The sequence below is a fragment of the Hypanus sabinus genome, chromosome 23 (assembly GCF_030144855.1).
Source record: "Hypanus sabinus isolate sHypSab1 chromosome 23, sHypSab1.hap1, whole genome shotgun sequence".
In the NCBI taxonomy this organism is placed as follows: domain Eukaryota; kingdom Metazoa; phylum Chordata; class Chondrichthyes; order Myliobatiformes; family Dasyatidae; genus Hypanus; species Hypanus sabinus.
The window spans coordinates 53196248-53223885 of record NC_082728.1 but is presented as its reverse complement, the minus strand read 5'-3'; the positions used below and the strand labels follow the sequence as shown (position 1 = coordinate 53223885).

The window sequence follows — 27638 nt, the reverse complement described above, 5'->3', positions numbered from 1 at the left end:
ATTATTGGAAGGAGTACTAAGAGATAGGATCTACAAGTATTTGGATGGACAGGGACTTATTAGGGAGAGTCAACACAGCTTTGTGTGTGGTAGGTCATGTTTAACAAAGCTATTAGAGTTTTTCAAGGAGGTTACCAGGAAAGTGGATGAAGGGAAGGCAGTGGATGTTGTCTACATGGACTTCAGTAAGGCCTTTGACAAGGTCCCACATGAGAGGTTATTTAGGAAGATTCAGCTGCTAGGTTTACATGGTGAGGGTAGTAAATTGGATTAGACATTGGCTCAATGGGAGAAATTAGAGAGTGGTAGTGGAGGACTGTGACTTATGGTGTACCACAGGGATCAGTGCTGGGTCCATTGTTATTTGTCATCTATATCAATGATCTGGATGATAATGTGGTAAATTGAATCAGCAGATTTACTGATGATACAAAGATTGGAGGTGTAGTGGACAGTGAGGAAGGTTTTCAAAGCTTACAGAGGGATTGGGACCAGCTGGAAAAATGGGCTGAAAAATGGCAGATGGAGTTTAATACAGACAAGTGTAAGGTATTGCACTTTGGAAGGACAAACCAAGGTAGAACATACAAGGTAAATGGTAGGGCACTGAGGAGTACAGTAGAACAGAGGGATCCACTGAGGCTAGGGGAGGACATGGGTTAAGGGTGAAGGGGGAAAAGTTTAAAGGGAACATTGGGGGGTGCTTCTTCACACAGTGTGGTGGGAGTGTGGAATGAGCTGCCAGATGAAGTTGTAAAAATGCAGGCTCACTTTTAACATTTTAAAAAAAACTTGGGCAGGTATGTGGATGGAGAGTGTATGGAAGGATATGGGCCAGTTGTGGGTTAGTGGGACTAGGCAGAAAAATGGTTCAGCACAGCCAAGAAGGGCCAAAAGGCCTGTTTCTGTGCTGTAATGTTCTATGGTTCTGTCAAGGTTGGGTCGAGTTCCTTCGGGATTATATCGCCAGATTTACTTTGCATTTTCCTTAGTGAGTAAAATATTTTAACTATTTGATAAATAGCTTCATTCTTAAACAAGGTGGTAAGAATGAATGCAAATTATTGTTGCAAGGTAAGCATGTCCATTTTCTGTTTTTGCCATTCAGGTTTTACTTTTAGCTGATTCTATAATGGTTAAAAGTTGATACTGCATTCATCTTAGAACACTAAGAAAAAGATGTTTGCGATTTCCCTTATCTCAATTTCTAATTTTTTTCATTTATGTTTATGTAAAATCGGCTGCTAATCTTTATATGTAGACTAGATTCATAAAATGATCCAGTAGCCGATCAAGCATTTTGCCACTCGTCCTCTACATTTTGCTACTTTTGAGATTTGACGTTTACAAAGTATTGCTTAGGAATATGTGCAGAGCATTCTTGATGGGCTGAATGGGTTAGTTCTGCTCCAATGTCTGATGATCATATAGAAACGTTTCCTAGGTTGGCAACTGTCTCAGATTAGATATTTCACCTCTACTGTGGTTTAGCATTGTCTGTCTTTCCATGAATTCTTGAGCCAGTGCAATAAACGTCTGTTTGTGCACTCAGTAAGATACAAGTGTGGGGGGGGGGGGGGGGAGGAATGGGGTTACTACTACGCTGTTATCACAGTTGGCTTAGTATGACATCTTTCTAACTCCCAATTCTTTGTCTGCGAGCCTTCATTGAAAGCTTGCAACATTATTGGTGCAGAGATGTTGTAAATATTGGAGAAGATTAATTAAAGTAAGGGTTCACAATATTGGCCTTAAGCAGATTACTGTTTGGGATCGCAGTGCTTGCTTAAGGTTACTGAATGCTCTTGATACTGTCTATCTTTGACTAAAGGCAGATAATTATACTTTCTGATAGCCAGGGCAGTGCAGTACTGAATGCAGGAGTTCTGTTCCTTCTGGTGTTCCTCAACCTGTATGTGATTGGAAGACAGGGGCGACTGAAAAAGGGAGAGGTCGTTGCCAGACTACGAGAAATCATCAAGAAGCTAAATGGTGAATAAACACAAACATTTATTGGATCTGATAACCATTCTGTACAAGAAAATAAGTGGGGCATTGTGCAGTGCAACCGCAGCAAAGAGACCATTCCCTTTTAAAAACTCTAAGCCCTACTCATAGAACCATAGAACACTACAGCACAGTACAGGCCCTTCAGCCCTCCATGTTGTGCCAACCCATATAATCCTTTAAAAAAAGTACTAAACCCACACTACCCCATAACCCTCCATTTTGTTTTTCCATTTCCAAGTGGTGTCATTTGAAGAGCCATCTAGAATAAGCACCCTCAGAACTGCAGTAATGGGCTCCTGAACTGTTAATGCAGTGCAGTCATCACTTTATATTTGTTCCTGGTTTTCCTGAAGTTTGAGTTGAGTTTGCCAACCCTGCCCTGCTTTAATCCATTCTCTGTATTAGCAAAAATAACATTTCCATGCACTTGTCAATAAGCCTTAGACTCTTTACATTAAAAATGATGCCTATTTATCTTGCATTTTTCTCTGTGCCAAATCACATCTATGTCTACTCTGCCTATTGGACAGATTTAATTTTCTTATAACTAATTCTACAATCCCTCCAGTTGTATATTCACCGTGCCCCTGTCTTCTACCAAATCCTTTGTAACCTTCTCCAAAGCACCACCAGAGAATCTCTGCCCAATGATGATGGACCCTTTCAGAAGAAACTCTGTAGTTCCTACCTTCTCCAGAAACAGTGATTCTGAAATCTGAAGCCCTCCCTCCTACACCCCTCTTGTCACCCATTCATTTGTACTATAATTGTATTCCTACGTAACGGTATACAACACTTGAAATATTCCAGAGAATACAACATTGGGCATCCTTGCTGTTCAATCAGGATTTTATTCCTCTTATCCACATTGTTCATACCATAGTATGTCAAGACCTCTGGCTATTAACCCTCCTTCCTTCAATTGTGACATTCTTGAGTCCAGACATGTGTGTTGTCTTGCTGGTGCCAGGATCATAAAAGTACCTGTCCATTCTCTTTGGACCCTTGCTAGACTATCCAAAGTTAAATTTTGCTCTCCCATTTAACAATACTGAGAAAGTTTTGAAGTGCAATGCTTGCCTTCCTTACCTGCCTTGCAGTCACTTGTTCCCTTGAATGCATTTTTTTAAACTGTGGGATGACCATTTCTAAAAACATGCTATTTTTGTAACTTGCACCCTCAATGTACCCCCGTGTTGTTCAAACTATTTTGAAATTGTATTTTTATACGTAATACATTGAGGATGTTCAAAACAGTTAGCTTTTATGAATGCCCGATTAAATAATGTTTAAAACTCCTAGTTTTTTTGTTTGTGTGAAGTAAAAGTTAGTTTTAATTTCTAATTTATGTCTTCTTCAATGTTTGCAGAAACTCTTGTGGGTAATGAGGATTTGAAATGGAAGAATACATCATACCCAGACCTCTTTATGCCTTCTGCTCCATCCTGGTCACTTCACTGGGCCTATAGAGATGGGCATCTGGTTAATCTTCCTGTCTGTTTATTAGTGGAAGGTGATATCATTGCACTAAGACCAGGTCAAGAGTCCTTTGCTTCTTTGAGAGGTATTAAGGTAAACTTAGCTATTTTCCTTTATTTATGTGCATCGGTCTTGAAAATTTGTCTTGTGTACTGGGTGGTGATAAGTGTGTTGTCACTCTTTCAAAGAGGAGACAGTGAGGGGTTGGTGGGAGTGGGAAGGAAAAAAGATATAATCTAGAATGAGCAAGAGGATAAAACGTGAAAAGAATAGGACTTATCAAGTGTGACAGTGGGAAAGTGTGTATGGAACCAGAGGAAATAGCAGAGGTACTTAATGAATACAGTCGGCCCTCCTTATCCGCAGGTTCCGCATGCACAGATTCAACCAACCGCGGATCCGGAAAACCCAGAAGTTCTCTCTCCGGCACTTCTTGTTTGAGCATGTACAGACTTTTTTTTTCTTGTCATTATTCCCTAAACAATACAGTACAACAACTATTTACATAGCATTTACATTGTATTAGGTATTATAAGTAATCTAGAGATAATTTAAAGTAAATGGGAGGATGTGCATAGGTTACTGCAGATCACGAATTGAAAAAAAAGACCAGAAGTTCTCCTAAGTCGGAACAGGTATATCCAGTATTGTTTAGTGTCAGTTAGTCAAATGTTTGTCTTAGTGTATAGTATATATTTTACCTTTCTATGCATATAAAACACTTAAGAAACGTATGTATTTCAATAATTAAACCACTGCGTTGCTTAGTAATAACTAGCTTTCATTGAGGCAGGGCCTTCACGTGCTCCATTATTCTCACTTTATCCTTTAAAATTGTTCCAATCGTTGACAGACTGTAACCTAATACTTTTCCAATGACCGATGGCATTTCACCTCTTTCTGATCGCTTTATTGTTTCCACTTATTTTCAATTTTGATCGTTTTCCAGAACAGAAACACTGCGGGCAGCGGGTCCCGAGCTCCGCCGGGTCCTAAAGTCCACGGATTTGAACATCCACGGTTTTTGGTATCCACGAGGGGTTCCGGAACCAATCCTCCACAGAAAAGGAGGGTCAACTGTACTTCAGTATTCACTATGGAAAAGGATCTTGATGATTGTAGTGATGACTTGCAGTAGACTGAAAAGTTTGAGCATGTAGATATTAAGAAAGAGGATGTGCTGGAACTTTTGGAAAGCATCAAGTTGGATAAGTCACTGGGACCGGATGAGATGTACCCCAGGCTTCTGTGGGAGGCGAGGAAAGAGTTTGCTGAGCCTCTGGCGATGATCATTGCATCATCAATGGGGACGGAAGAGGTCCCGCAGGATTGGAGGGTTGTGGATGTTGTTCCTTTATTCAAGAAAAGGAATAGAGATAGCCCAGGAAATTATAGACCAGTGAATCTTCCCTCAGTGGTTGGTAAGTTGATGGAGAAGATCCTGAGAGGCAGGATTTATGAACATTTGGAGAGGTATAATATGATTAGGAGTAATCTCATTGCTTTGTCAAGGGCAGGTCATGCCTTACAAGCCTGATAGAATTTTTTGAGGATGTGACCAGACACATTTGTGAAGGAAGAGCAGTAGATGTGTATATGGATTTCAGCAGGGCATTTGATAAGGTACCCCATGCAAGGCTTATTGAGAAAGTAAGGAGGCATGGGATCCAAGAGGACATTGCTTTGTGGATCCAGAACTGGCTTACCCACAGAAGGCAAAGAGTGGTTGTAGACGGGTCATATTATGTGTGCAGGTTGGTTACCAGTGGGGTGCCTCAGTGATCTGTTCTGGGACCCTTACTCTTCGTGATTTTTATAAATGACCTGGATGAGGAAGTGGAGGGATGGGTTTGTAAATTTGCTGATGACACAAAGGTTGGAGGTGTTGTGGATAGTGTGGAGGGTTGTCAGTGGTTACAGCGGGACATTGATAGGATGTAAAACTGGTCTGAGAAGTGGGAGATAGAGTTTAACCCAGATAAGTGTGAAGTGGTTCATTTTGGTAGGTCAAATATGATGGCAGAATATAGTATTAATGGTAAGACTCTTGGCAGTGTGGAGGATCAGAGGGATCTTGGGGTCCGAGTCCATAGGACACTCAAAACAGCTGCGCAGGTTGTCTGTGTGGTTAAGAAGGCCTTCATCAATCGTGGATTTGAATTTAACAGCTGAGAGGTAATATTGCAGCTATATAGGACGCTGGTTGGACCCCACTTGGAGTACTGTGCTCAGTTCTGGTTGCGTCACTACAGGGAGGATGTGAAAGCCACAGAAAGGGTGCAGAGGAAATTTACAAGGATGTTGCCTGGATTGGGGGGCATGCCTTATGAAGGCAGGTTGCGTGAACTTGGCCTTTTCTCCTTGGAGCGACGGAGGTTGAGAAGTGACTTGATAGAGGTGTATAAGATGATAAGAGGCATTGATCATGTGGATAGTCAAAGGCTTTTTCCCAGGGCTGAAATGGTTGCCTCAAGAGGACTCACATTTAAGGTGCTGGGGGGTAGGTACAGGGGAGATGTCAGGGGTAAGTTTTTTTACAGAGTGGTGAGTGCATGGAATGGGCTGCTGGAGGTGGATACGATAGGGTCTTTTAAGAGACTTTTGGATATGTACATGGAGCTTAGTAAAATCGAGGGCTGTAGGTAAGCCTAGTAACTTCTAAGTTAGGGACATGTTTGGCACAACTTCTTGGGCCGCAGGGCCTGTATTGTGCTGTAGGTTTTCTGTTTGTTTTTTTATGAGCCAGTCTTTAAAATAGAAGGCATATTCATTTAGGTCAGAGTTGTGGTGTAGTTCTTTGAGGGGTTCAAGCCTTTGGAAGCAGAGTGTTAAGGTAGTGATGTATTGGTATTTCAGTTAATATGTGAAAAATTGTGGGTAGATCATTTATTTGACTAAATGATGGAACAACTTTGCAGGACAAAGTAGCTTATTACCAGTTTTTAAGTTTGTTTAAAAAAAAAACTGCAGTGGGGCATGGATAGGCTTGTGGAACTTGCTGGTTGCTGATACTTGTGTTAAAATGTACAGTCACTTTTGACATCAGGATTATGAATGGAAGTAAATTTAATATAACTTTTGAGACAAGACTTTGCCCAGATATTCAGGCACAGAAATGTTTCCATTCCAGAATACAAGGACATTGATGTTAAAAACTTTTACATCTAAAGTAATGTCTTTTATCATTTTAGTGACTTAGCCTAAACTAATTTTGTCTGCATATAAAATGGAAAAAATGCAATGTAAATTCATTAGTATGTTATAGATGAAGGAATGCAGTTGCAGAAATTGAAATATGTGGGTTGACTGAGCTGTGTGACTAGGATTTCCTGGAAGTAATTGGTAATGGATTACTTTCAGTCTTGAGTGAAACAAATTAAAAGCATGATCAGATAAACATTGTCATCAGAAACAGCACCCTGATGAAAAGAAGTGAATATTGCAAAACGTATTAACGTGACAGAAGTGAATATTGTTCCCTGAACATCAAGAAATAGATTGCTTAATATGACTGTATTTTATTAACATTAGTGATAACAGCTAACAATGTGTATCATTTATCTTTCTTCCTTGTGTCTGTTGCTGTTTTTTCTTGGAGCAGGATGACAAGCACATAGTACTGGAACCTGGTGATTTGTTTCCACCATTCTCTCCCCCACCAACACCCCGAGGAAAAGGAAAGAAAGGGCCCGAGGTTCCTCAACAGCATAGGCTCTTCAGAGTAGTGAGGACTCCAGTTCTTGAAAATGTTAGGTATGAGAAGTTAGTTACTCGTGTGTGAATGAAAGTACTTCAATTTCATCTGTTAGCCTAGGGTGTCTTTGTGGAATACACTAAGCTTTACAGTCACTGTTTATGTATTTGATATTTGATATCTAAGTTTTTCTCTGACAAATATTATTGTATAAAGATGACTGCAGGACATAAAATAAGAAATCTGATCTGCATGCGGCTGTAGTAGACAATGCAAAACCTTGTACCTCGGATAAACAAGGAGTTGATTATATAAGCAATGCTCATGCTAAGTAGCTATATTTATCCTTTTAATTATTGTATTGTATTGGAGAATTTATGGTTAACCAGGTGTGCAGTGTTTTTTTTAGTACAGCATGTAAGGTGATAAATTAATTACAGCAATGCTTATTAATAAAATTGACACTGGAGAATCGGTAGTTATTGTTAATTGTGTGACCCTCACAATGGAGTGGGTTTTAGCAATAATTAAAGTGAGGCACACTATCTTAATTTATTAAACCCAAATTACTTCCATTTGGTGCATGTGTATTATTGTGGAAGTGGTGTTATAAGTGAGGGCTGTGTATACATAAAAGCTGTGTTGTTCTGAGTTAACAAGTGGGTGGAAGAGAGAAGCCTGTTTTTTGAGCGTTTGGGCAGTGAGGTTGATTAAACACTTGCTCCCTTTCAGAAATGGATCATAAAGGGTACTGTACTCACTGTATAGAATAGGCCATGGAAAGTTCTAGATCATATGCTGTCAAAGAATAGAGGAGCTCTAGACTAATCAGTACAGAGAGTAGCTGCAGGTAACAGAATAGTTCCAGCTCATGGTTCTGAGTACGGGAATTCTGTAAGTTATTGTACTGTATGGTAATGGACTTCTGTGCAGTACTGAATTAATCCTAATATAAATTAAACTTTTAGACTATGTAATATAGAACTGGTTAAGGAGCAGTGTGGACCAAGTTATATGATACAAGAGACCGCAGATGTTTGAATCTAGATATCCATAGAGGAAAATGGACAGTCAACATTTCAGATAAAGATCTTTCTTCTGTACTGTCCTTTTCCCCCTGCAGGTGATGCTTGACCTGTTGAGTTCTTCCAAGCAATGTATTGTTTAGTTAATAGTGCACTGTATAGAAGTCACTTAAACAGTTTGTTATTCTAGCTTTTGTGTCATTAATAGTACAGAGCTGTGTTATTTCAGCCCTGCTTTGTTGTCGTCATAACTGAATTAATTGTCCACTGTGTAGGTAAGTGGCAAAAAAAAAACCAAAGAGGTGTTGATGAACCAGTGAAAGTGAACAGATTGAAGGGGTACGGGGAAGTAGTGGAATAAGTCGTACACAGGATTTGATTATGTTTGCCTGCACGGCATCATCTTGATGTTGGTTGTGTTTTGCCTATCAGGCAGAGTTTGGATCTGGCGCTCTCTCGACCGGTCACTGCACTCGATAACGAACGCTACACAGTGCAATCAGCGATGGAAAAATACACTGTTCCTTGTGTTCTGGTAAGTTCTATCACATTAGTTTACAATACAGAGATGGAGAATTACTTCTACATTGTAGGAAAATGGCTTGAACACTCATTCAACTGCCAGCAGGGATGCAATGTATTTCAAAATGTTGCATATTGTGCTCATTTAATATTTCTTTATTACCAGAGTATTTCTCTCTCTCCCCTAAGACAGGGAAAAGTTAAAATTCCAGCTTCCAAACCTGTTTTCCAGGTTTTCATTGTATCCTTTAGTGTGCATAGCCAAAGGACCATTTGAATCCAAAATGGCAGGCCTCCTTGTTTCACAGCAGACTAGATATATAACATGTATATTCCAAGTATTTTTTTCTCTTTGCATTAATTTTTGCTAAGGAGTGGTGCATTTGTGTAGCAAGTGAAACTACTGCCTCAGAGCTCCATTAACCCAGGATTTCTTCTGACTTCAGTTCTGTCTATGTGGAGTTTGCATGGTCTCCCTGGGGTGGTATGTGTTTCTTCTAGGTTTCCTCCCACATTCCAATAGCCTGCTACTTGGTAGGTTAATTGACCATCAATTTATCCCAGTAGATGGAAGGACATTTAATGTGGAAAGAGAATACAGGCAGTCCCTAGGTTATGACAGAGTTCCGATTCTGAGAACTATTTATAAGCTGAAATGAAAAGAAACCACATGTGGGAGAGGATCAGAGAAACAGCTGTGTTGGGAGAGTGAGCAGGCTCAGGAAGAGTGGCTTTCAGCCAGCTTCATTGACTCAATCAGTGGGTCTGCTCAGTTCAATCAGGTCCCGATTGTAGTTAGGAATGGGATGAGAAGGGACACGAAATATCCTATTCCAACTGGCAGAAGATGTATGCAGCATCTGACAAGTTAGTCATTTTATTCCCAGTTGGAGCTGTGGGTTATAGGAATATAAGTGGAGGGATTGGAATTGAAGGTGCTGTTCCAAAGCTCAAAAGTTATGAAAATGACAAGTAATGTTTTAAGTTGGTCAGGCAGTTTAGGCTGAAATATGATTTGGTGTTTTGACTGCAAACAGCTGTTGAAAATCATTGTCAGCAATGGGAAAAATACAAAGAGAAGATAGGGGTTATGGTCCGCAAATGTTCCCTGTAAAACGAAAGCACGTGTGCCCAATTCTATGCAATTGAGGAATATAAAGATGAGGCATAAAACAGGAAGATTTTGATTAGTACTGAGCTCTCAGCACTATAGAAGGCCTAGTGTTGCATTGAGGGTGCAGAGGTGAAATTAAAATGTCAAGCAAAAATTAGGAAATACAAGTAAAATCAAGGAAGACTACTTTTGGTTTAAATAGAGAAAAGTAAAAATAAAAAGAATAGTAGTTCCTATTTGAGACGGAAATCTATGTGAAGACAGAAAATGTAGATATTTCTAAGCAAATAATTTGAACTGCTGAAGAGGGGTTGATTATACAAACATTGACATTGAGCAAAAAGCAATGGAAGTGATGAGCAGGGTGTTCTTCATTTCAGGCTGGTATTAGAAGATGGCTAATGTATGATTTTTTTTGTAAATTGGCCTCTACTTTGCATCAGTGTTAGGCATTTTAATGGGTTCTGAGAGATAGCATAATATTTACGAAGGTCATTCAATATTGGCTTGTTAAGAGCGAGCATATCTGAGCTTAATTAACTTTTAGGACTTGACAATTAATGAGTACCGGGCACTTGGTACATGTTTGCATAACATTTGTTAAATCCAGGCTGTCAGAGTTATGAAAATGTGAAAGTGCATAGAGTCCTTGAAAATAGCATTGGATTCAAAATTGGCTGTTTGATACAGTAAAAGGAAGCAAACAAGACTAGGTGGTGTGGGGATTTACAGGGCCCATTAAGGTCCTTGTGGTTATACTGTAGGGGTCACATATGAGATGTTTACTTGTATGATTGATAGTAAAGAAAGTGGCAAATTTAATTCTGTCTTGGAAAGTGTGATATCAAACAGCATAAGGGAATTGTTGAATGGTTGGCCGTTTGGGAGTATAGATGAAAGTGGATTGTGTAGTGATGCCTAAAGAAAAGTATAGACTGTAGAATCTTGATATTTATTGCAGAGACAGAAATTCAGCATTTAGCATGTGTAGATGGTATATGGAGGTACAGAACTTGCTGTTATGGTAGAGAAAAACCCATACCACGTTTAAAAAGGACCTGCAGTAAGGCTTTAACTGACATGATTGCATATCTTGAGCCAGGTAGTGGGGAATTTGAAATAGCTCAATTTTTGTCTAACGTGGATGTGATGGTCTCTGTAAACTTCTGAAACCCAAAGCTCAAAGCCTGAATATGACCACTGATTTTGTGGTACAGTTTCTCATTGAGTGTGTGTGTTTTTTTTCCCTTCCTTTCTCCCCCCACGTCCGGCTGAGTCTTGTGCCTTTCATGGTCTGGATCAGTTCCGTAGTGTTTCCTTGGAGACGTCTACAGATTAAAATATCCTACCCATCAGGCTAAGGAATGCAGTGCTAATCCTTCTAATAAAGGCTAAGTTCTTGATTGGTTATAAAGATGATTTTATTTTATGCTGTAAAATTGCATTGGGTTGGAAACATTTTGAGTTAGTGATCTCATTGCTATAATTGCGACAGCACAGTAGCATAGCAGGTAGCATAACATTTAATAGTGCAACTGTAAATTTGGGATTCAATTCTCACCACTGCCTCTAAGGAGTTGGTTCAGTCTACCCATTACAGTGTGGGTTTCCTTCGGGTGCTCGGTTTCCTGCCACATTCCAAAGATATGTGAGTTAGGGGCATGCTGTGTTGGCGACGGAAGCACGATGACACTTGTGGGCTGCCCCAGCATATCTCGCACTGTTGGTTTTTGATGTATGCGACCTATTTCACTTCATGCTTCAATGTTTCAATGTCCGTGTGACAAATAAAACTAATCATTATCTTTAACCCTTAATGACTATTAATGGAAACTGTCAGATTTGTTGAAATCAAAACTAAGAGTCATTATAGTGTGGAATTCTGGGAAAAAATGTATCCAGAAAGTTTAGGATGTTAAGGTCATCGTGTGGAGTAGTTAGGACATCTGGTATAGATCTACACACAAGGTAGGGGGGAACAAGCATGTGTGTATTGTTAAATGATTGTCTCTAGAGGCTTATGTTCAGCAGGAAACACATAAATCAATTTATGTGCTGAACTGAGTTTTTATGCAGCTTAGTGATGGTACAATTGTCAACTGTCACGGCTTATCACTTGGCTCAGATTGAAGGAAGATTGCTTTTGGATCATGATGTTCTGGATCTTGAACTCTCCCCAGAAAACTAATATAAAAATCCACACCACCTCTGGAGTTCTGAGGGAGTATTACATTGTTATTCCTTGGCATGACACATTGTATTGCATGCTGTCTCAGCAGTTGACATTATTTTGCACAGTCTACACAAAATGCGAGAGGAATTCAGCAAGTCAGACATCATCTATGGAGGGAAATACACAGTCGATGTTTCAGACGAAGACTGTTCAGGACTGGAAAGGAATGGGGGGAAGCTAGAATGAGGTGTGGAAGGGGGAGTACTTGCCCATCACCTCCCTCCCTTTACTCCATGGTCCACTGTCCTTTCCTATCAGATTCTTCTTCAGCCCTCTACTTCTTACACCTATCACCACCTGCTTCTCACAATCACCCACCCTCACTTCCCCCTCACATGGTCACGTGTACTCTTTACCTTCTTACCTTCTAATTGTTGTCTCTCCCTTGATCCTTTCTGGTCCTGATGAAGAGTCTCAATCTGAACTGCTTATTTCCCTCCTTAGATGCTGCCTGACTTGCTGAGTTCCTCTAGCATTTTGTGTCTCATTCAGGATTTCCAGCATCAGCAAAATCTGTTGTCTCTGACATTATTTTGGTGAATATCATATTTTTCGTTAATGCAGTGGGTGAACTGGTTTCCCAGTGTCCTTTTTGAAGCATTTACATCCAAACTGTAAAAGGTAAAAATTCAAAGCAAATTGAGATTTTGTGCAGCCTCATTCTTGGAGGATATAGTCTGCTGTTGATTTGCGCTGCAGTCGAGTAAGACTGACCATAAATAGAAGTGTTCCAATGCTAGTTGCAGTGTGCATTATAATGTGTCCGCAACTCAAGTGAAATAACTAGAGTGTTATATCTTGATGCCTCCTTTGGTCAGGGTTGACCACTGTCTGGATACACAAGCCTGGGCAGTACAATATAAAGAGCAAGCTGTTGCCCATGTAGCAAGCCTCCCCCCCCAATGTATCTGATGAACCCGAAGGAAGAGCAGAGGCTGATACAGGATGGCACCAGCTGCACCGCAGGAGTTTCCAGTCAGCATTGAACTCAATGTAGGACAGCCTCAGGAACTCTAGTTCTGGACTTTTCCCTTGGGCTTTACTCCCAAAGCCTTCCACTAGGCTGCAGAGTTTCCCTTCTCCTAAATGAGCTGCCAACCACGGTTAATGAACCCCATCTGCCCAAAGTGACTGGTTATAAGGTGCCAGCAACCTTCCTTTGCCCCTTCTCATGTCAGTAAAAACAGTTCCACAGCTAAGCCACATGTGGAGGCCAGAACTGGACTTGGTTGTCAGAGACTATTTCAGGTGCACTTGTTGGGAGCATTTAATAAGTTAGTGGGTGCTTATTTCCATTACCCCCCTCCCCCAGCTAAGGAACCTTGATTATATCATTGCAGAATAAATGATGAGGGATATTAATTGCAAATGTCTGGTGAAGTTTCATCGAGCGGTTACATTTCTAACATGATTTAAAATAATGCTGAAATCAGTTTCATAATTGGTTTTGGTTAGTTTGGCCAGCAATTGGGTTCTCCTACCTTGTAGTATGATGAAGGGTTTCTTATTAATAGGGGTTTTTATCAACAGTTTTTTTTTGTTGTAGGTTGCATTTCTGATTACAAATACTGTGCGGTTTGCACTTGATGCTCCTGGAATAAGCAACTGGAAATTTACCTTCTTCCAACTTCAGGTAATCTTGTCTTTAAGTTGCGGTAAAGCTTGTGCTGTTCTTGATAATCCCGAAGTTTGGCATTTAATGTCTCCCAGCAAGTCTTAAGTGCATTATTTGTTGGGCTGATATTTCAGTGGTTTGCTCATAAGCCACACTGCACTGAAAGGTATAACATCAGTTTTTAAGGCAAATGAATCTCTGAGTCCTGTATCTCTAGATCATATACATAACAGAGGATTTCATACTGTTGCTGATAGGGGCAAATATGAGGAGCTCAGTATACCCTGATTAATTTAACCCAGCTAAAATAAAATTACCTTTATTGTGAAATATATTTGAGAGCTAACCGGCAGTTATTTGTGTGTTTATATGCCTGTCTCTGTAATTCATTGTTTTTAGATTTTGAATTTTGAAGATTTTTAAAGTTTAACTGGAGACTCTTTAGTTACGGTGTCCTGATATTCTTTTTGTGCCTGTCTGCCTGCATGTTTGTTGACTAGTCTTTGAGGCAGCTCTTATCATTTTTTATATGTGTCCCAAGATCTCAGAAAGGAGGACTTTCTGGGTTAACTAGGTAGGATTTGCCTCTGGTAATCCAATACCAGGTTCTGAATTTGTGAATTTTTACAACTGAGTGGATAGCTAAGCCATTTTGAGGCATTAAGAACTAATCGTACTGAAGTCCTCTTGAAGATGGCAGATATATTTTTGCTAAAGGATAGTAATGATCAGAATGCTTTAACTTTTTAGAATAATGTTCTCTGTTATTGGCAGAGAATAACTAACTAATTAATTGACATTAAGTCCAATTATTTTTGTAGTATATATGAACCTGTGTTCAGATCAATACCTTAAGAATGCTATTCCCAAGACATAACATCACTACTGAGTTGTCTCCTGCTTGTATCCTTGCTTCCGTAATAATTTCCATTCACAAGTGATGCTATGTTTGAAGATTTTGATCTTAATGGGGACGTGTGTGTGTATTGAAGAAGATAATTATAGATTGCAATGATTATTTTTTATGTTTAGGTGAATGGCATTCTGCCAATTCTTCCCTTGTTCTTCCCTGTGGTGTGGGTGTTGGTCACAGCCTATGGAGAAGCTAGAGTTCTGGCACAGTTCAGCAAGGCTCCTCCTGTTGGCCTGGTAAGTTTTCTCCTGTCTCAAACAGTGGATGCCAATATCTTAGATAGGTGCAGAGGAGGCCAAAGCTTGCTGACATTTTAAACAAACTTTTAATAGCCTTTCTTGATGAACATTCAAAATGGTTAAAGCTTTTGTGGATATAGCTATATAAATTTAGATCTGTTTTGTGAAATCATTGCTCATTAATTAAATTGATACAGAAAATTTGTTGTATTTGTGGAATGAAAATATATCCCTAGATCAGGCAGGAATGCCTATTCAAGGATGCTGTGATAGTTTGTCAAAGTTCTTGGACCTGATAAGGAGTGTATCTGAATGTGTTTATATTGTGTGGGGTTTATAGTTCCACCATCTGGTCGTGAAGGGTGCTATGTGAGTAGCCTGTGTTGGGTGTTAATCCCAGATTGCCTGAACTTGCTGAATTTTAGGAATCCCAAAAGGTAACTTCTTCAAGATGGAAGATTAACATATTTTCGATAACGTGTTCAGGTTAATAATGTGTACAGTGCAGGAGCAGGCTATTCTGATTCAAGTTGATATACAAATGCAAAATATTAGAAATGCTCAGCAGGTCTAATAGTGTCAGTGGAGATAGAAAAAGTGATTATTGCCTTTTGTCAGTCAAGCTTGTTATCATATGGACAAGTGCATGTATCCATGGGTGCAGTGAAAACTTATTTGCAGCGTCAACACAGGCACATAACATCAAACAAGCAGCATTCAACAGAAAAATAAATTATCTACAATATTTTACATGAAAATGTAATTTGAACAAAAAATGCCCATTTTGGTGCAAATTAGTAGGATTCTTCGTGTTGCACTGCTAAACTGTAGCTATTGCTAAATATAATGTAGATTACTGATTTAACCATTGATCACTAGTTTTGATACTCCATGTTACTGGGGTATGAGTTCAGTAATTCAACTTGCTATTTACTGATGTTTCTTTCCATGCAGTTGGCGAAATTCTCGGAGGATACACTCAGCAGTTACACAGAAGTGGTTTCCTCAAAGGTAGAGTCTTTTGGTTACACCAAGCTCCAGGCTTTCTTGGGTTCTGAATCTATATTCATCTGATGCAATATTTCATTTAGGTTTTGTTGTGAAGCAAAGCATGTGTTGTAGAAGATGGGTATTTCTCAATAATACTTGGTATTTTCCTTGACAACTATTACCAACCTTGTATTTCAATCAGTTTCATATTTCATTCTGTGTGCTCTTGTTTTCCTTGTATCCAACCAAGTTGGTTGCTGACAATCTTACTGGGATGTAAAGTGCCTGTGGTTAAAACCCTTCTGCAAGTGTGGCAGTGTGGTGACCAATTACAATGTGGAATTTAATTTCCCATTCTATCCAGAATTGTCATTTGAACAGTGTGAAATCACATGTCTGCCACAAGAGCTATGGCCTTGGACAGAGCATTGAAAAATTGCATAAATTATTTATCAGATTTTATAATGTTGCCCATTTATACCTCTGTGAATGGCTAAACCCCTACTGTAATCCTTCCTCCCTGGGATCAAGCTCTTGGATTGCCCATGGAGGAAGGAACTTTTTCTTTTAAAAAATGGTCCTAAACCAAGTTAAGTTTTTGACATTTCTTATATTTCATTTTGGAATTGCTAATTCACTCCAGCTAGATGCCAGCTGTCTGGTTGTTTAAATATTTTTGATATTATTTTACAGACAAAGAAATCAAGGAAGATAATGTGATGTGACCTACCTATGCAACTGCTTTGATTGCATTTTTTCTTATATTTGGAACGAGAAAGAAAAATGTGTAATATCATACTCATAATGAGGATGTCTATGGGAACTTTATAAACGATATTCTGCATAATCTCTTACAATTTTCTCCTCAATACTCAATCAAGTTTCTGGAATATATTTTGCTAGTTCTGCAGAATAAGGGGCAAAAGAATGCTGTTTTAAATTATGAGCGGCCCTGTTCTTGGGTTTGGAGCTATCCAGATAATGACATGGAGAGAGCATTTGTGAGAATGATTTGCAAAAGAAGTGTTGATGGATTTAGAGTGATTGGCTTGATCCAAGGGATGGGGTGCTGCAGTCTGAATGGAGAGGCTGTGAACTGAAGGGGATCTGGTGATCATCAAAGGGGAGGCAGGAGCCTGCATCTTCCACTTTTTCTATGGGAAATGCAATAGCTGTTGAATAACCATAATATAAATTTCCCAAATATTTCAGTAATGCAGATATTTTGTATGTGCACCAGAATGTTTTTTTTTGGGGGGGGGGCAGGAATGCTCCTGTTTTCTGTTCTGTACTTGGTTAAATATTGATCTTCCACAACAGGAAATGATGCTCTGTATTTGGAGTCACTTCTGGTCACTACTGCGAGGAAAATCTCTTACCCTCTGCTACACTTCTAGTCTGCTTCAGAACTTGGGCTCTGTAACGGTCAGTACATTTATCTGGTATTATGAGCATGTTGTAAAATTGGTGTAATTAACTCACATTTTTTTATGACATAAGCCATTTGGCCTATCAGATCTTTGCTAGCTGTCACAATATTTTCATCAGCTCCATTGCCCCATGTATTTCCCTGTAACCTATCTCAAGTGCCTTCGGATTTTGCTGCTATCCTGGAAGCAGTGTTTACATTAGCTAATAGGCCAACAACCCGTAAATATGAAGGAACTGGAGCACCTGGGAAAAAACCAACTAATCACAGGGAAAATATGATAACTCCATAGGAAAGAAATCCAAGATCATAATTTCATCCCCATTTCTAGGAGTTGTAGTGATGTTCTTTGAACATAGAATAGTACAGCACAGTACAGGCCCTTCGGCTCACAATGCTGTGCCGACCCTTAAATCCTGCTTCCCATATAACCCTCCACCTTAAATTCCTCCATATATCTGTCTAGTAGTATCTTAAATTTCACTAGTGTGTCTGCCTCCACCACTGACTCAGGCAGTGCATTCCACACACCAACCACTCTGAGTAAAAAACCTTCCTCTAATATCCCCCTTGAACTTCGCTCCCCTTACCTTGAAGCCATCTCCTTTTGTATTGAGCAGTGGTGCCCTGGGGAAGAGGCACTGGCTAGCCACTCTATCTATTCCTCTTAATATCTTGTATACCTTTATCATGTCTCCTCTCATCCTCCATCTCTCCAGAGAGTAAAGCTTTATAGAGCTGCGTCATTACCCCGCGACTCTTAAATTCTATCCCTCAACTTATGAAAGCTAACACTCCATAAGCTTTCTTAACTACCCTATCTACCTGTGAGGCAACTTTCAGGAATCTGTGGACATGTACCCCCAGATCCCTCTGCTCCTCCATACTTCCAAGTATCCTGCCATTTACTTTGTACTCTGCCTTGGAGTTTGTCCTTCCAAAGTGTACCACCTCACACTTCTCTGGGTTGAACTCCATCTGCCACTTCTCAGCCCACGTCTGCCACCTATCAGTGACTCTCTGCAATCTTCGACAATCCTCAACACTATTCACAGCACCACCGACCTTTGTGTTGTCTGCAAACTTGCCAACCCACCCTTCTACTCCCACATCCAGGTTGTTAATAAAAATCATGAAAAGTAGAGGTCTGAGAACCAATCCTTGTGGGACACCACTAGTCACAACCTTCCAATCTGAATGTACTCCCTCTATCACGACCCTCTGCTTTCTGCAGGCAAGCCAATTCTGAATCCACCTGGCCAAACTTACCTGGATCCCATGCCTTCTGACTTTCTGAATAAGCCTACCGTGTGGTACCTTGTCAAATGCCTTACTAAAATCCATGTAGATCCCATCCACTGCAATACCCTCATCTATATGCCTGGTCACCTCAAAGAACTCTTATTAGGCTAGTTAGACACGATCTGCCCTTCACAAAGCCATGCTGACTGTCCCTGATCAGACCATGATTCTCTAAATGCCCATAGAGTCTATCTCTAAGAATCTTTTCCAACAGCTTTCCCACCACAGATGTAAGGCTCACTGGTCTGTAATTACCCGGACTATCCTTTCTACCTTTTTTGAACAAGGGGGCAACATTTGCCTCCCTCCAGTCCTCCGGTACCATTCCCATGGACAAAGAGGACATCAAGATCCTAGCCAGAGGCTCAGCAATCTCTTCCCTCGCCTCATGGAGCAGCCTGGGGAATATTTCGTCAGGCCCCAGGGACTTACCTGTCCTAATGTATTTTAACAACTCCAACACCACCTCTCCCTTAATATCAGCATGTTCCAGAATATCAACCTCACCCATATTGTCCTCACCATCATCAAGTTCCCTGTCATTGGTGAATACTGAAGAGAAGTATTCATTGAGGACCTTGTTCACTTCCACAGCCTCCAGGCACATCTTTCCACCTTTATCTCTAATCAGTCCTACCTTCACTCTTGTCATCCTTTTATTCGTCACATAATTGAAGAATGCCTTGGGGTCTTCCTTTACCCTACTCACCAAGGCCTTCTCATGCCCCCTTCCCACTCTCCACAGCCCCTTCTTAAGCTTCTTTCTTGCTACCCTATATTCCTCAATAGACTCATCTGATCCTTGTTTCCTAAACCTCACATATGCTGCCTTCTTCCATCTGACTAGCTTCTCCACCTCACTTGTGGTTCCTTCACCCTACCATTCTTTATCTTCCTCACCGGGACAAATTTATCCCTAACATCCTGCAAGAGATCCCTAAACATCGACCACATGTCCATTGTACATTTCCCTGCAAAAACATTATCCCAATTCACACCTGCAAATTCTAGCCTTATAGCCTCATAATTTGCCCTTCCCCAATCAAAAATTTGGGGAACAACTCCACTAGGAGTTGAGGACGGATGGACGGGCGCGTGCGCGCACACACACACACGCACGCCAGTTTAGCAGATATGATTTCAGATTCTGTGGATATTTTGCTTTATTGATATTATTTGTGTATGTTACTCAAATAATATCTGAGTTATTACCTTTTACAAGCAAATTTTCCTGTCCTATCTGATTCTGTCCTTTTCCATGATCATGTTAAAGGCCTTTTGTTATATGATCATTGAGAAATCAGCAAATAAATTATCTTTTGCTTATTTTAATTTTAGTGAAAGAGGTAAAACACCAGTATATTGGAAGAAAGTTTGTTTAAGTGGCATTTGTGAAAAATGTTTTTGTCAAGCAGTGTAGACATGCTATAAGTTTGTTTCTGTGCTGCTGGAGCCATAACACTGTCCATCTTTACCAATGAGCACTTATGATGGGCTGGCTGGTGGCGTAGTGGCATCAGTGCCGGATTTTGGCTCCCGAGTTTGAATGCAGCTGGCTCCAAAAACCTAGAGAGAGATGGGCTCCGGCAGTTTTCAGATGCCCCAGACTTGCATTATGAGCAATCATCAAAAAGATCGGTGCAAAAAGCTTGTTATTACGGTGCCCCAATGACTCCACCAGGAGTTGAGGACAGATGGACGGGCACGCGCGCACACACACGCACGCCAGTTTAGCAGATATGATTTCAGGTTCTGTGGATATTTTGCTTTATTGATATTATTTGTGTATGTTACTCAAATAATATCTGAATTATTACCTTTTACAAGCAAATGCTAACTCTAAATGGAGTGTTCCTGAACAGATGGTTCCTCTGACATATCTAATCTTTGTATGTCAGTAATTTGCCTTCCAGACAAGGTTACTACTAAAGTAAAAAAAACTCAGTTTTTGCATGTTATATCTGCTTTGAATGTTACATTTCACTTTGATATTCTTTAGGTCTCTGTCTACTCTGTCATTAGCATGCAAGATTCCACTTGTGCCAGAATCAGGTTTAGTATCACTGGCACATGCAGTGAAATTTGTTGTTTTGAGGTAGCAGTACATTACAATACTTAATATTTTTTAAAAAAATTACAGTAAGAGTATATATTAATTAAACAAGAAGTACAAAAAAAGGAAAAGAAATAGTGATATATTCATGGATTCATTGTTCATTCAGAAATCTGACGGCAGAGGGGAAGAAGCTGTTCCTGAAACATTTAGTGTGTGTCTTCAGGCTCCTGTACCAGCTCCTTGATGGTAGAAATGAGAACAAGGCATATCCTGGATAATGTGGGTGAATGCTGCCTTTTTGAGGCATCGTCTTTTGAAGGTGTCTTTGATGTTGCTGGCTGAGTTTATAAGTGGTTTATGGCGCAGCTTTTTTTATCCTGTGAAATGGCCCCTCCAAAAGAGTCTGTGATGCAACCAGTTAGAATGCTCTCCAGGGTACATCTTTGGTGGCAAACCAAATCTCCTCAAGCAACTAATGAAATATAATTGCTGTCATGCCTTTTTTCTAATTACATCAATGTGTTAATCCCAGGATAGATCTTCATGCTGCTCGCCCTTTCGACTGCTGGCCCCACGTTAAGAACTGGTGCTTGTTCCCTTGACTCCCCTTCCTGAAATCTTGGCGTTGCTGATGTTGAGTGCAAGGTGGTTGTCACAAACTCTACCAGCTGATCTGTCTTGCTCCTCTACACCACCTAGTCACCATCTGAAATTCAATGGTTGTGTTATTGGCAAATTTATAGATACTGTTTGAGCTGTGCCTAGCCACACAGTCATGGGTGTAGAGAAAGTACCTCAGTGGGCTAAGCATGCATCTTTGAGGTGTGCCAATATTATCTGATAGTCTGTGCATATTGAAATAATATCATCTAGCTGACAGTGGTCTCCCATTGAGAAAGTCGAGGATCCAGTTATAGAAAGAGGTATAGAGGCCCAGATTGTGGACCTCTATAGGTTGGACAATACCCGGATGGAATATAAGGTGTTGCTTCTCCACCCTGAGGGTGGCCTCACGGACCACGGACCAACATGTTGGAATGAGAATTGACATTAAAATGTTTGGCCACTTGGAAGTCACCTTTGCGGCAGATAGTATGGAGATGCTCGATGAATTGGGATAAGTGCCTGAAGGGAGTTAGTGGGGAGGGACAAATGGACAAGGGAATCATGGAGAGAGTGACCCCTGCAGAAAGAGGAGATACAATTAGTGGTAGGATCCCTTTGGAGATGGTGGAAGTTGCAGAGGTTGCAGAGAATGTGTTGGATGCAGAGGTTGATGGGGTGGTAGGTAAGAACAAGAGGGATTCTATCACTATTAAGATGGTGGGAAGATGGAGTGAGTGCTGATGTATGGGAAATGGGGGGATGTGGATGAGGGCAGCATCAATGATAGAGGGAGGGTAACCCTGATTTTAAAAGATGGAGGAGATGCCCTTGAATGGAAAGCCATGTCCTGGGAACAGATGCAGCGGTGGTGAAGAAACTGAGGAGAGATTCTAGCTATGACCAACCTCAGAGCACTTCGTTATAGTAGATGTGTGTGCCACTGGGGTGATGGTTGTTGAGGCAGCTCATGTTGCTCTTGGAGCACTGGTATGATTGTTGCCCTTCTGAAATGGGTGGGAACCTCAGAATGCAGCTGTGAGAGACTGAAGATGTCCTTGAACACACCTGCCAGTTGGTTGGCACATTTTCACTACCAGGTATGCCACAGGAGTGGGTTACCTTATACCTTGTGTGGGTTCACCCTTTTGAAAGAGGTTCTGATGTCAGTCTCAGAGACAGATCATAAGGTCAGCAGATGTTGCCGGGATTCACATGGGTGTAGTTTTATTCTCCTTTTCAAAGTGTGCATAAAAGGTGCTGAGCTCACCTGGGAGTAAATTACCACAGCCATTCATGATGTTAGCTTTTACTGTGTAGGCTTGTTAATTTCCTTTCCTTTATCAAGATCATTAAAAATTCTTTACTCGCGACATGGCAATTATCAATTTGCAATACTATCTTCATTCCTCATGATATGGCTTCCTTTGTATTAAGTACACTTTGGGTCCACTTTGCTAACTCCTGTGTTTAGTCTCCATTTTTGTGACTGCCTCCATTTTATTGCCTGTCACTTCAATTCTCTATGCTTTCTCCTCCTGGTCTTGATTAATGAAGCTGAAGGCACATTATCTCATCGTTCTGTTAAGCACTTTCAAGCTTGCAACCCAACATTAGGTTTAGCAATTTTTGAATCATTAGCACTGCTCCAATTTTACTATAGTGGGACCTGGTCAAGATTCCATTGTCATTACTTATTTTGAGGTAATCGTTGTTACCCTTGGACAACACAACTCTCATGATAATATTGGAAGGCAGAATTTGCAGAGAAAGATCATATTAATATTTCAGCTTGAGAATCTTTAATCAGACTTGGGAAACATTAATTTGTGGCAAATTGTTAGCATTCCATTGGTGGGAAATTGTGGGGGAAAGGTGATGGGTGGCTAGCAGATGAGGCTAAGTCAATACTCTTTAAAGGGGAAGGATAATCACGTGAAAAATGCTCAAATATAGGACTGAGAATTTTGCTGCTTTTGCTACTTGCCATCATTTGTGGAATTCAAGTCAAGTCACTTTTATTGTCATTTTGACTATAATTGCTATGTACAGTATATAGTAAAAATGAGAAAGTTTTTCAGGACCTTGGTGTTACATGACACAGTACAAAAACTAGACTGAACTACGTAAAAAAAAACACAGAAAAAAAACAACAGCTACACTAGACTACAGACCTACCCAGGACTGCATAAAGTGCACAAAATAGTGCAGACATTACAATAAATAATAACAGGACAATAGGGCAGTAAGGTGTTAGTCCAGGCTCTGGGTATTGAGGAGTCTGATAGCCTGGGGGAAGAAACTGTTACATAGTCTGGTCGTGAGAGCCCAAATGCTTCAGTGCCTTTTCCCAGTCGGCTGGAGGGAGAAGAGTTTGTATGAGGGGTGCGTGGGGTCCTTCATAATGCTGTTTACTTTGCAGATGCAGTATGTAGTGTAAATGTCTGTGATGGTGGGAAGAGATGATCTTCTCAGCTGACCTCACTATCTGCTGCAGGGTCTTGCAATCCGAGATGGTGCAATTTCCGAACCAGGCAGTGATGCAGCTGCTAAGGATGCTGTCAATACAACCCCTGGAGAATGTGATGAGGATGGGGGGTGGGAGTTGGACTTTCCTCAGCCTTCACAGCAAGTAGAGACTCTGCTGGGCTTTCTTTGTTATGGAGCTGGTGTTGAGTGATCAGGTGAGATTCTCTGCTAGGTGAACACCAAGAAATTTGGTGCTATGAACGATCTCTACCGAAGAGCCGTCAATGTTCAGCGGGGAGTGGTCACTCCGTGCCCTCCTGAAGTCAACAACTGTCTCTTTTGTTCACATTCAAAGCCAGGTTGTTGGCTCTGCACCAGTCCGTTAGCCACTGCACCTCCTTTCTGTAAGCTGACTTGTCGTTCTTGCTGATGAGACCCACCATGGTCGTGTCATCGGCGAACTTGATGATGTGGTTCGAGCTGTGTGTTGCAGCACAGTCGTGGGTCAGCAGAGTGAACAGCAGTGGACTGAGCACACAGCTCTGGGGGTGCCCCATGCTCAGTGTGATGATGTTGGAGATGCTGCTCCTGATCTGGACTGATCGAACTCTCCCAGTCAGGAGGTTTAGGATCCAGTTACAGAAGGAGGTGTTCAGGCCCAGTAGGCTCAGCTTTCCAATCATTTTTTGAGGGATGATTGTGTTGAATGTTGAACTGAAGTATATGAACAGCATCCAAACGTACATGTCTTTTTTGTCCAGGTGGGTTAGGGCCAGGTGGAGGGTGATGGCAATGGCATCGTCTGTTGAGCAGTTGGGACGGTACGCAAACTGCAGGGGGTCCAATGGGGGGACAGCAGGATCTTGACCTGCCTCGTGACGAGCCTCTCGAAACACTTCATGATGATGGATGTGAGTGCAACGGGACAATAGTAATTTAGGCAGGACACGTGCTGGCAGCTAAATCTGCAAGTACAACAAATCCTTACAAATGGGGAAAAAATTGGCAGCCTGGCGATGTGGAAGTATAGCTTTTTAATTTTGATTTAATTATGTTTTCCTTCAACTATTTTTAGCTTTGAAGGACTTTTAGCTACTGCTGCTTGCATTACTTGGCTTCATGAAGTCTTTGAGAGATTGGGCAAGTAAATAGTTCATCGGTTTATTGGTATTGAGGAAAAAGACTTCAGAGCAGAAAGGTATATAGAAAAAATCCAGTAGTCTAGTTCAGATGTTTGTTTGGAATGTGAGCTGGTAGTCCAGTGTATAGCTGGGGTCTGAACTCTGAGCTGTGGCTGGTGTCAGGTTTGGGATCAGGAATGTGGGTGTATTACAATTGGAATTAGGATCTGGAGAAATTGTATATTCTTCGCTCCTTTTTAAACTGGATATACTAGAGATTTTATTACTACAGTGTAGCATGTAAAAAAAATTGAAGTAAGTGTTTGGCTATTGGTAAGAATAGCATCCAAAAGTGTAGTGCAACACTACCAAAGTCCAAAGAGTTGCAGGATTATGTAAGTTGTACTGTAAATGGTTTGATCAGTTGGGCAGGAAAGTGAAAAATGGAACTTAATGTATAAAAATATGAGATACTGCTATTTGGGTATAGCAAAATCAAAAGAATAAGCAAGAGAAGGGAAGATATTGAACAGTGTGGAAGAGCAAATGAAGGTTGTTCTGTATGCCCAGGAATCTAAGTAGCAAGAAAGTAAAATAAGATGATGTGTTGTGCTTTACTGGTTGAGACATACAATATAAGAGTAAAGGGGTTGTACAAGAACTGCATACAACACTAACTTTTCTCTAGAAAAGTTATTATGTGTTATTATGTGCCCTAGTCCTAGTACTCTGCTACCTTTTTCATCACTTCCTTTCAAAATCTTCCCTTTATATCATACCTGAAATTCATGTTACCATTACAGGTAGCTTGGATTTGTTCTGGTAGAAAACTCAGGTTATAATTATCATGTTAACTTGAATTGTTAGGTGCTTTGCTGTGTAGACAAACAAGGAATACTGTCCTGGCCCAATCCCAGTCCGGAAACAGTTCTGTTCTTCAGTGGACGTGTGGAGCTACCCCATGACAGCCTAGAGGACCTGAAAGATGACTTATCCCTGCGATCATTTTGTCACACAGAGATGGAAGAAGAGAAGGATGAGGTAAGGTTTTTCCTGATATGTTAGAACCTGAGCTGCTGTTCAGATTGTCAGTTCTATATCTGTGTGGCCTACAGGAAACTTTAATGCTCTTATTTAAAAATTTAAAACTTCCATTTTTAAGTAAAAATAAGTTGTTATCTAAAGTGTAGATTTAAAAACGCAATTTTGAAATGAGAAATGTTAGGTAATTGCAACAATGATTTTTATTAATGGATGGATAGAAAGATTGATAAGTTCATGTATTACTCAGCACCTGAGCATGCCTCACTTCCTGCATAGTGTGTTGTAAAGTATGCTTTGAATATGTTTTTGGTGCTTCTGTTTTACTCCATCTTTCTTGGTACCCAGATCTGATTCTTCCCTCAGATTGCATTCATCACTAAACTTGTTTCCACATCACTTTGTGGAACAACAGATGACCTGTTGCTCTTTTCTCCATCCTTATCCTTAGCATGCTTCTAAAAATAGGTGTGGTTTGAGTAGGAATCAAACCCTGGGCTCAATGTCTGTATGATAAGTTGGATGGACATTAAATCAATAGGGGTGTGAAACTGCTTTCAAAAAGAGCACAACATCCATTGTAACTTTTCACTGACTAAAGATTCAAAATTACTGTCTTAGGTATTTAAATTTGTGATCTAATGTTACCATCTTGGGCGTGTCAGCATTTAGGAACTCGTAGAAGTTTTGAACAAATGGAGTAAAAATTCCAGTGGCAAGTCTGGGGCTAGAAATGAAGGGATACAGATTTCTGATTATGGCAATAAATCAGAGGGAAGATGAGAAAATATTGAGTTATATTCAAAATTCTATGCCTTTAAAAAGTAGAAACAAATATAATCTTAATGTAAATGGTAGTTGTATAGGTATTTAAAGAAAATAAATCGATGGCCACTCATTCAAAGACGAAGTCCTTTGTATGCTTCAAAATTGTTCTGAATGACTTTTTGACACTTAATAATTACTAGCCCAAGGAAGCTGATGCTCTGTTGCCCAACACCGGCCTGGAATTTGTAAACATTACCAATGAGGTTGGACAGGAGAAAGAGGAAAAGATTGAAAGCACTCCACGTTCGAGGAAACGTAGTGAGAATCGACAATGTAAGCATTTGTCAGGGTCCAACGTCAGCTTCAGCAAAGACACAGAAGGAGGAGAGGATGACATGACACAGGTAATGAAGATTAAAATTATCTGAGATGTATCTGGTTAACCAAGTGTTTTTATTTTTGAATGAATTTTTTATCCGTTTTTTGTTTAATATCTTAAATTTGGCCAGAAGTGGCAATGGTTTATAACCCATAGATTATTTTCCAATTTATGTGCAATCTGACATCAGTTCTTTATCAGTCAACCATCTTTCTTCAGCAACCTTGATTCCACAAGAAACGTGTCATGTGTACTAAATTCATATATATTTGATTCTGCACATATTGCAGGTGAGTGGTATTGGCGAAGACCTGGACTTAGAAGCAGAAGATTATATCTGTGATTACCACCTGGAAATGCTGAGTCTCTCTCAGGACCAACAGAACCCGGCCAGTATTCAGTTTGATGACTCGAACTGGCAACTCCATATCTCTTCGCTGAAACCATTGGGTCTCAACATCCTCCTAAACCTCTGTTATTCCACTGTTACCGAGCAAGTGTGCCGCTTCTCTGATCACTTGTCCAATATCGCCCTGCAAGAGACATCCGGCGCAGCCATGCCAGTCCATGTTCCTTGGGGGCTCTGTGAACTGGCCAGGCTCATAGGTATGGTCTAGTGTTTCTAAGGTGCCTAAT

At 40.5% G+C, this 27638-nt stretch overlaps 1 protein-coding gene across 6 annotated transcripts in view; it reads left to right on the top strand.

Moving 5' to 3' along the window:
• Positions 1–27638, top strand: part of tmem94 (transmembrane protein 94) — a 197888-nt gene that overhangs the window by 54488 nt on the left and 115762 nt on the right. For 3 of the 6 annotated variants that reach the window (XM_059948880.1, XM_059948878.1, XM_059948879.1), the window contains exons 4-14: positions 1856–1992; positions 3380–3582; positions 7091–7242; positions 8641–8743; positions 13624–13710; positions 14725–14841; positions 15799–15855; positions 17155–17259; positions 25682–25855; positions 26824–27027; positions 27293–27608. In XM_059948880.1, the coding sequence (XP_059804863.1) occupies positions 1856–1992; positions 3380–3582; positions 7091–7242; positions 8641–8743; positions 13624–13710; positions 14725–14841; positions 15799–15855; positions 17155–17259; positions 25682–25855; positions 26824–27027; positions 27293–27608 (1655 nt within the window). Of the gene's footprint in view, positions 1–1855; positions 1993–3379; positions 3583–3627; positions 3935–7090; positions 7243–8640; positions 8744–13623; positions 13711–14724; positions 14842–15798; positions 15856–17154; positions 17260–25681; positions 25856–26823; positions 27028–27292; positions 27609–27638 lie in introns of those variants that run through there. The other 3 variants (XM_059948881.1, XM_059948883.1, XM_059948882.1) reach the window with 3 other exon arrangements.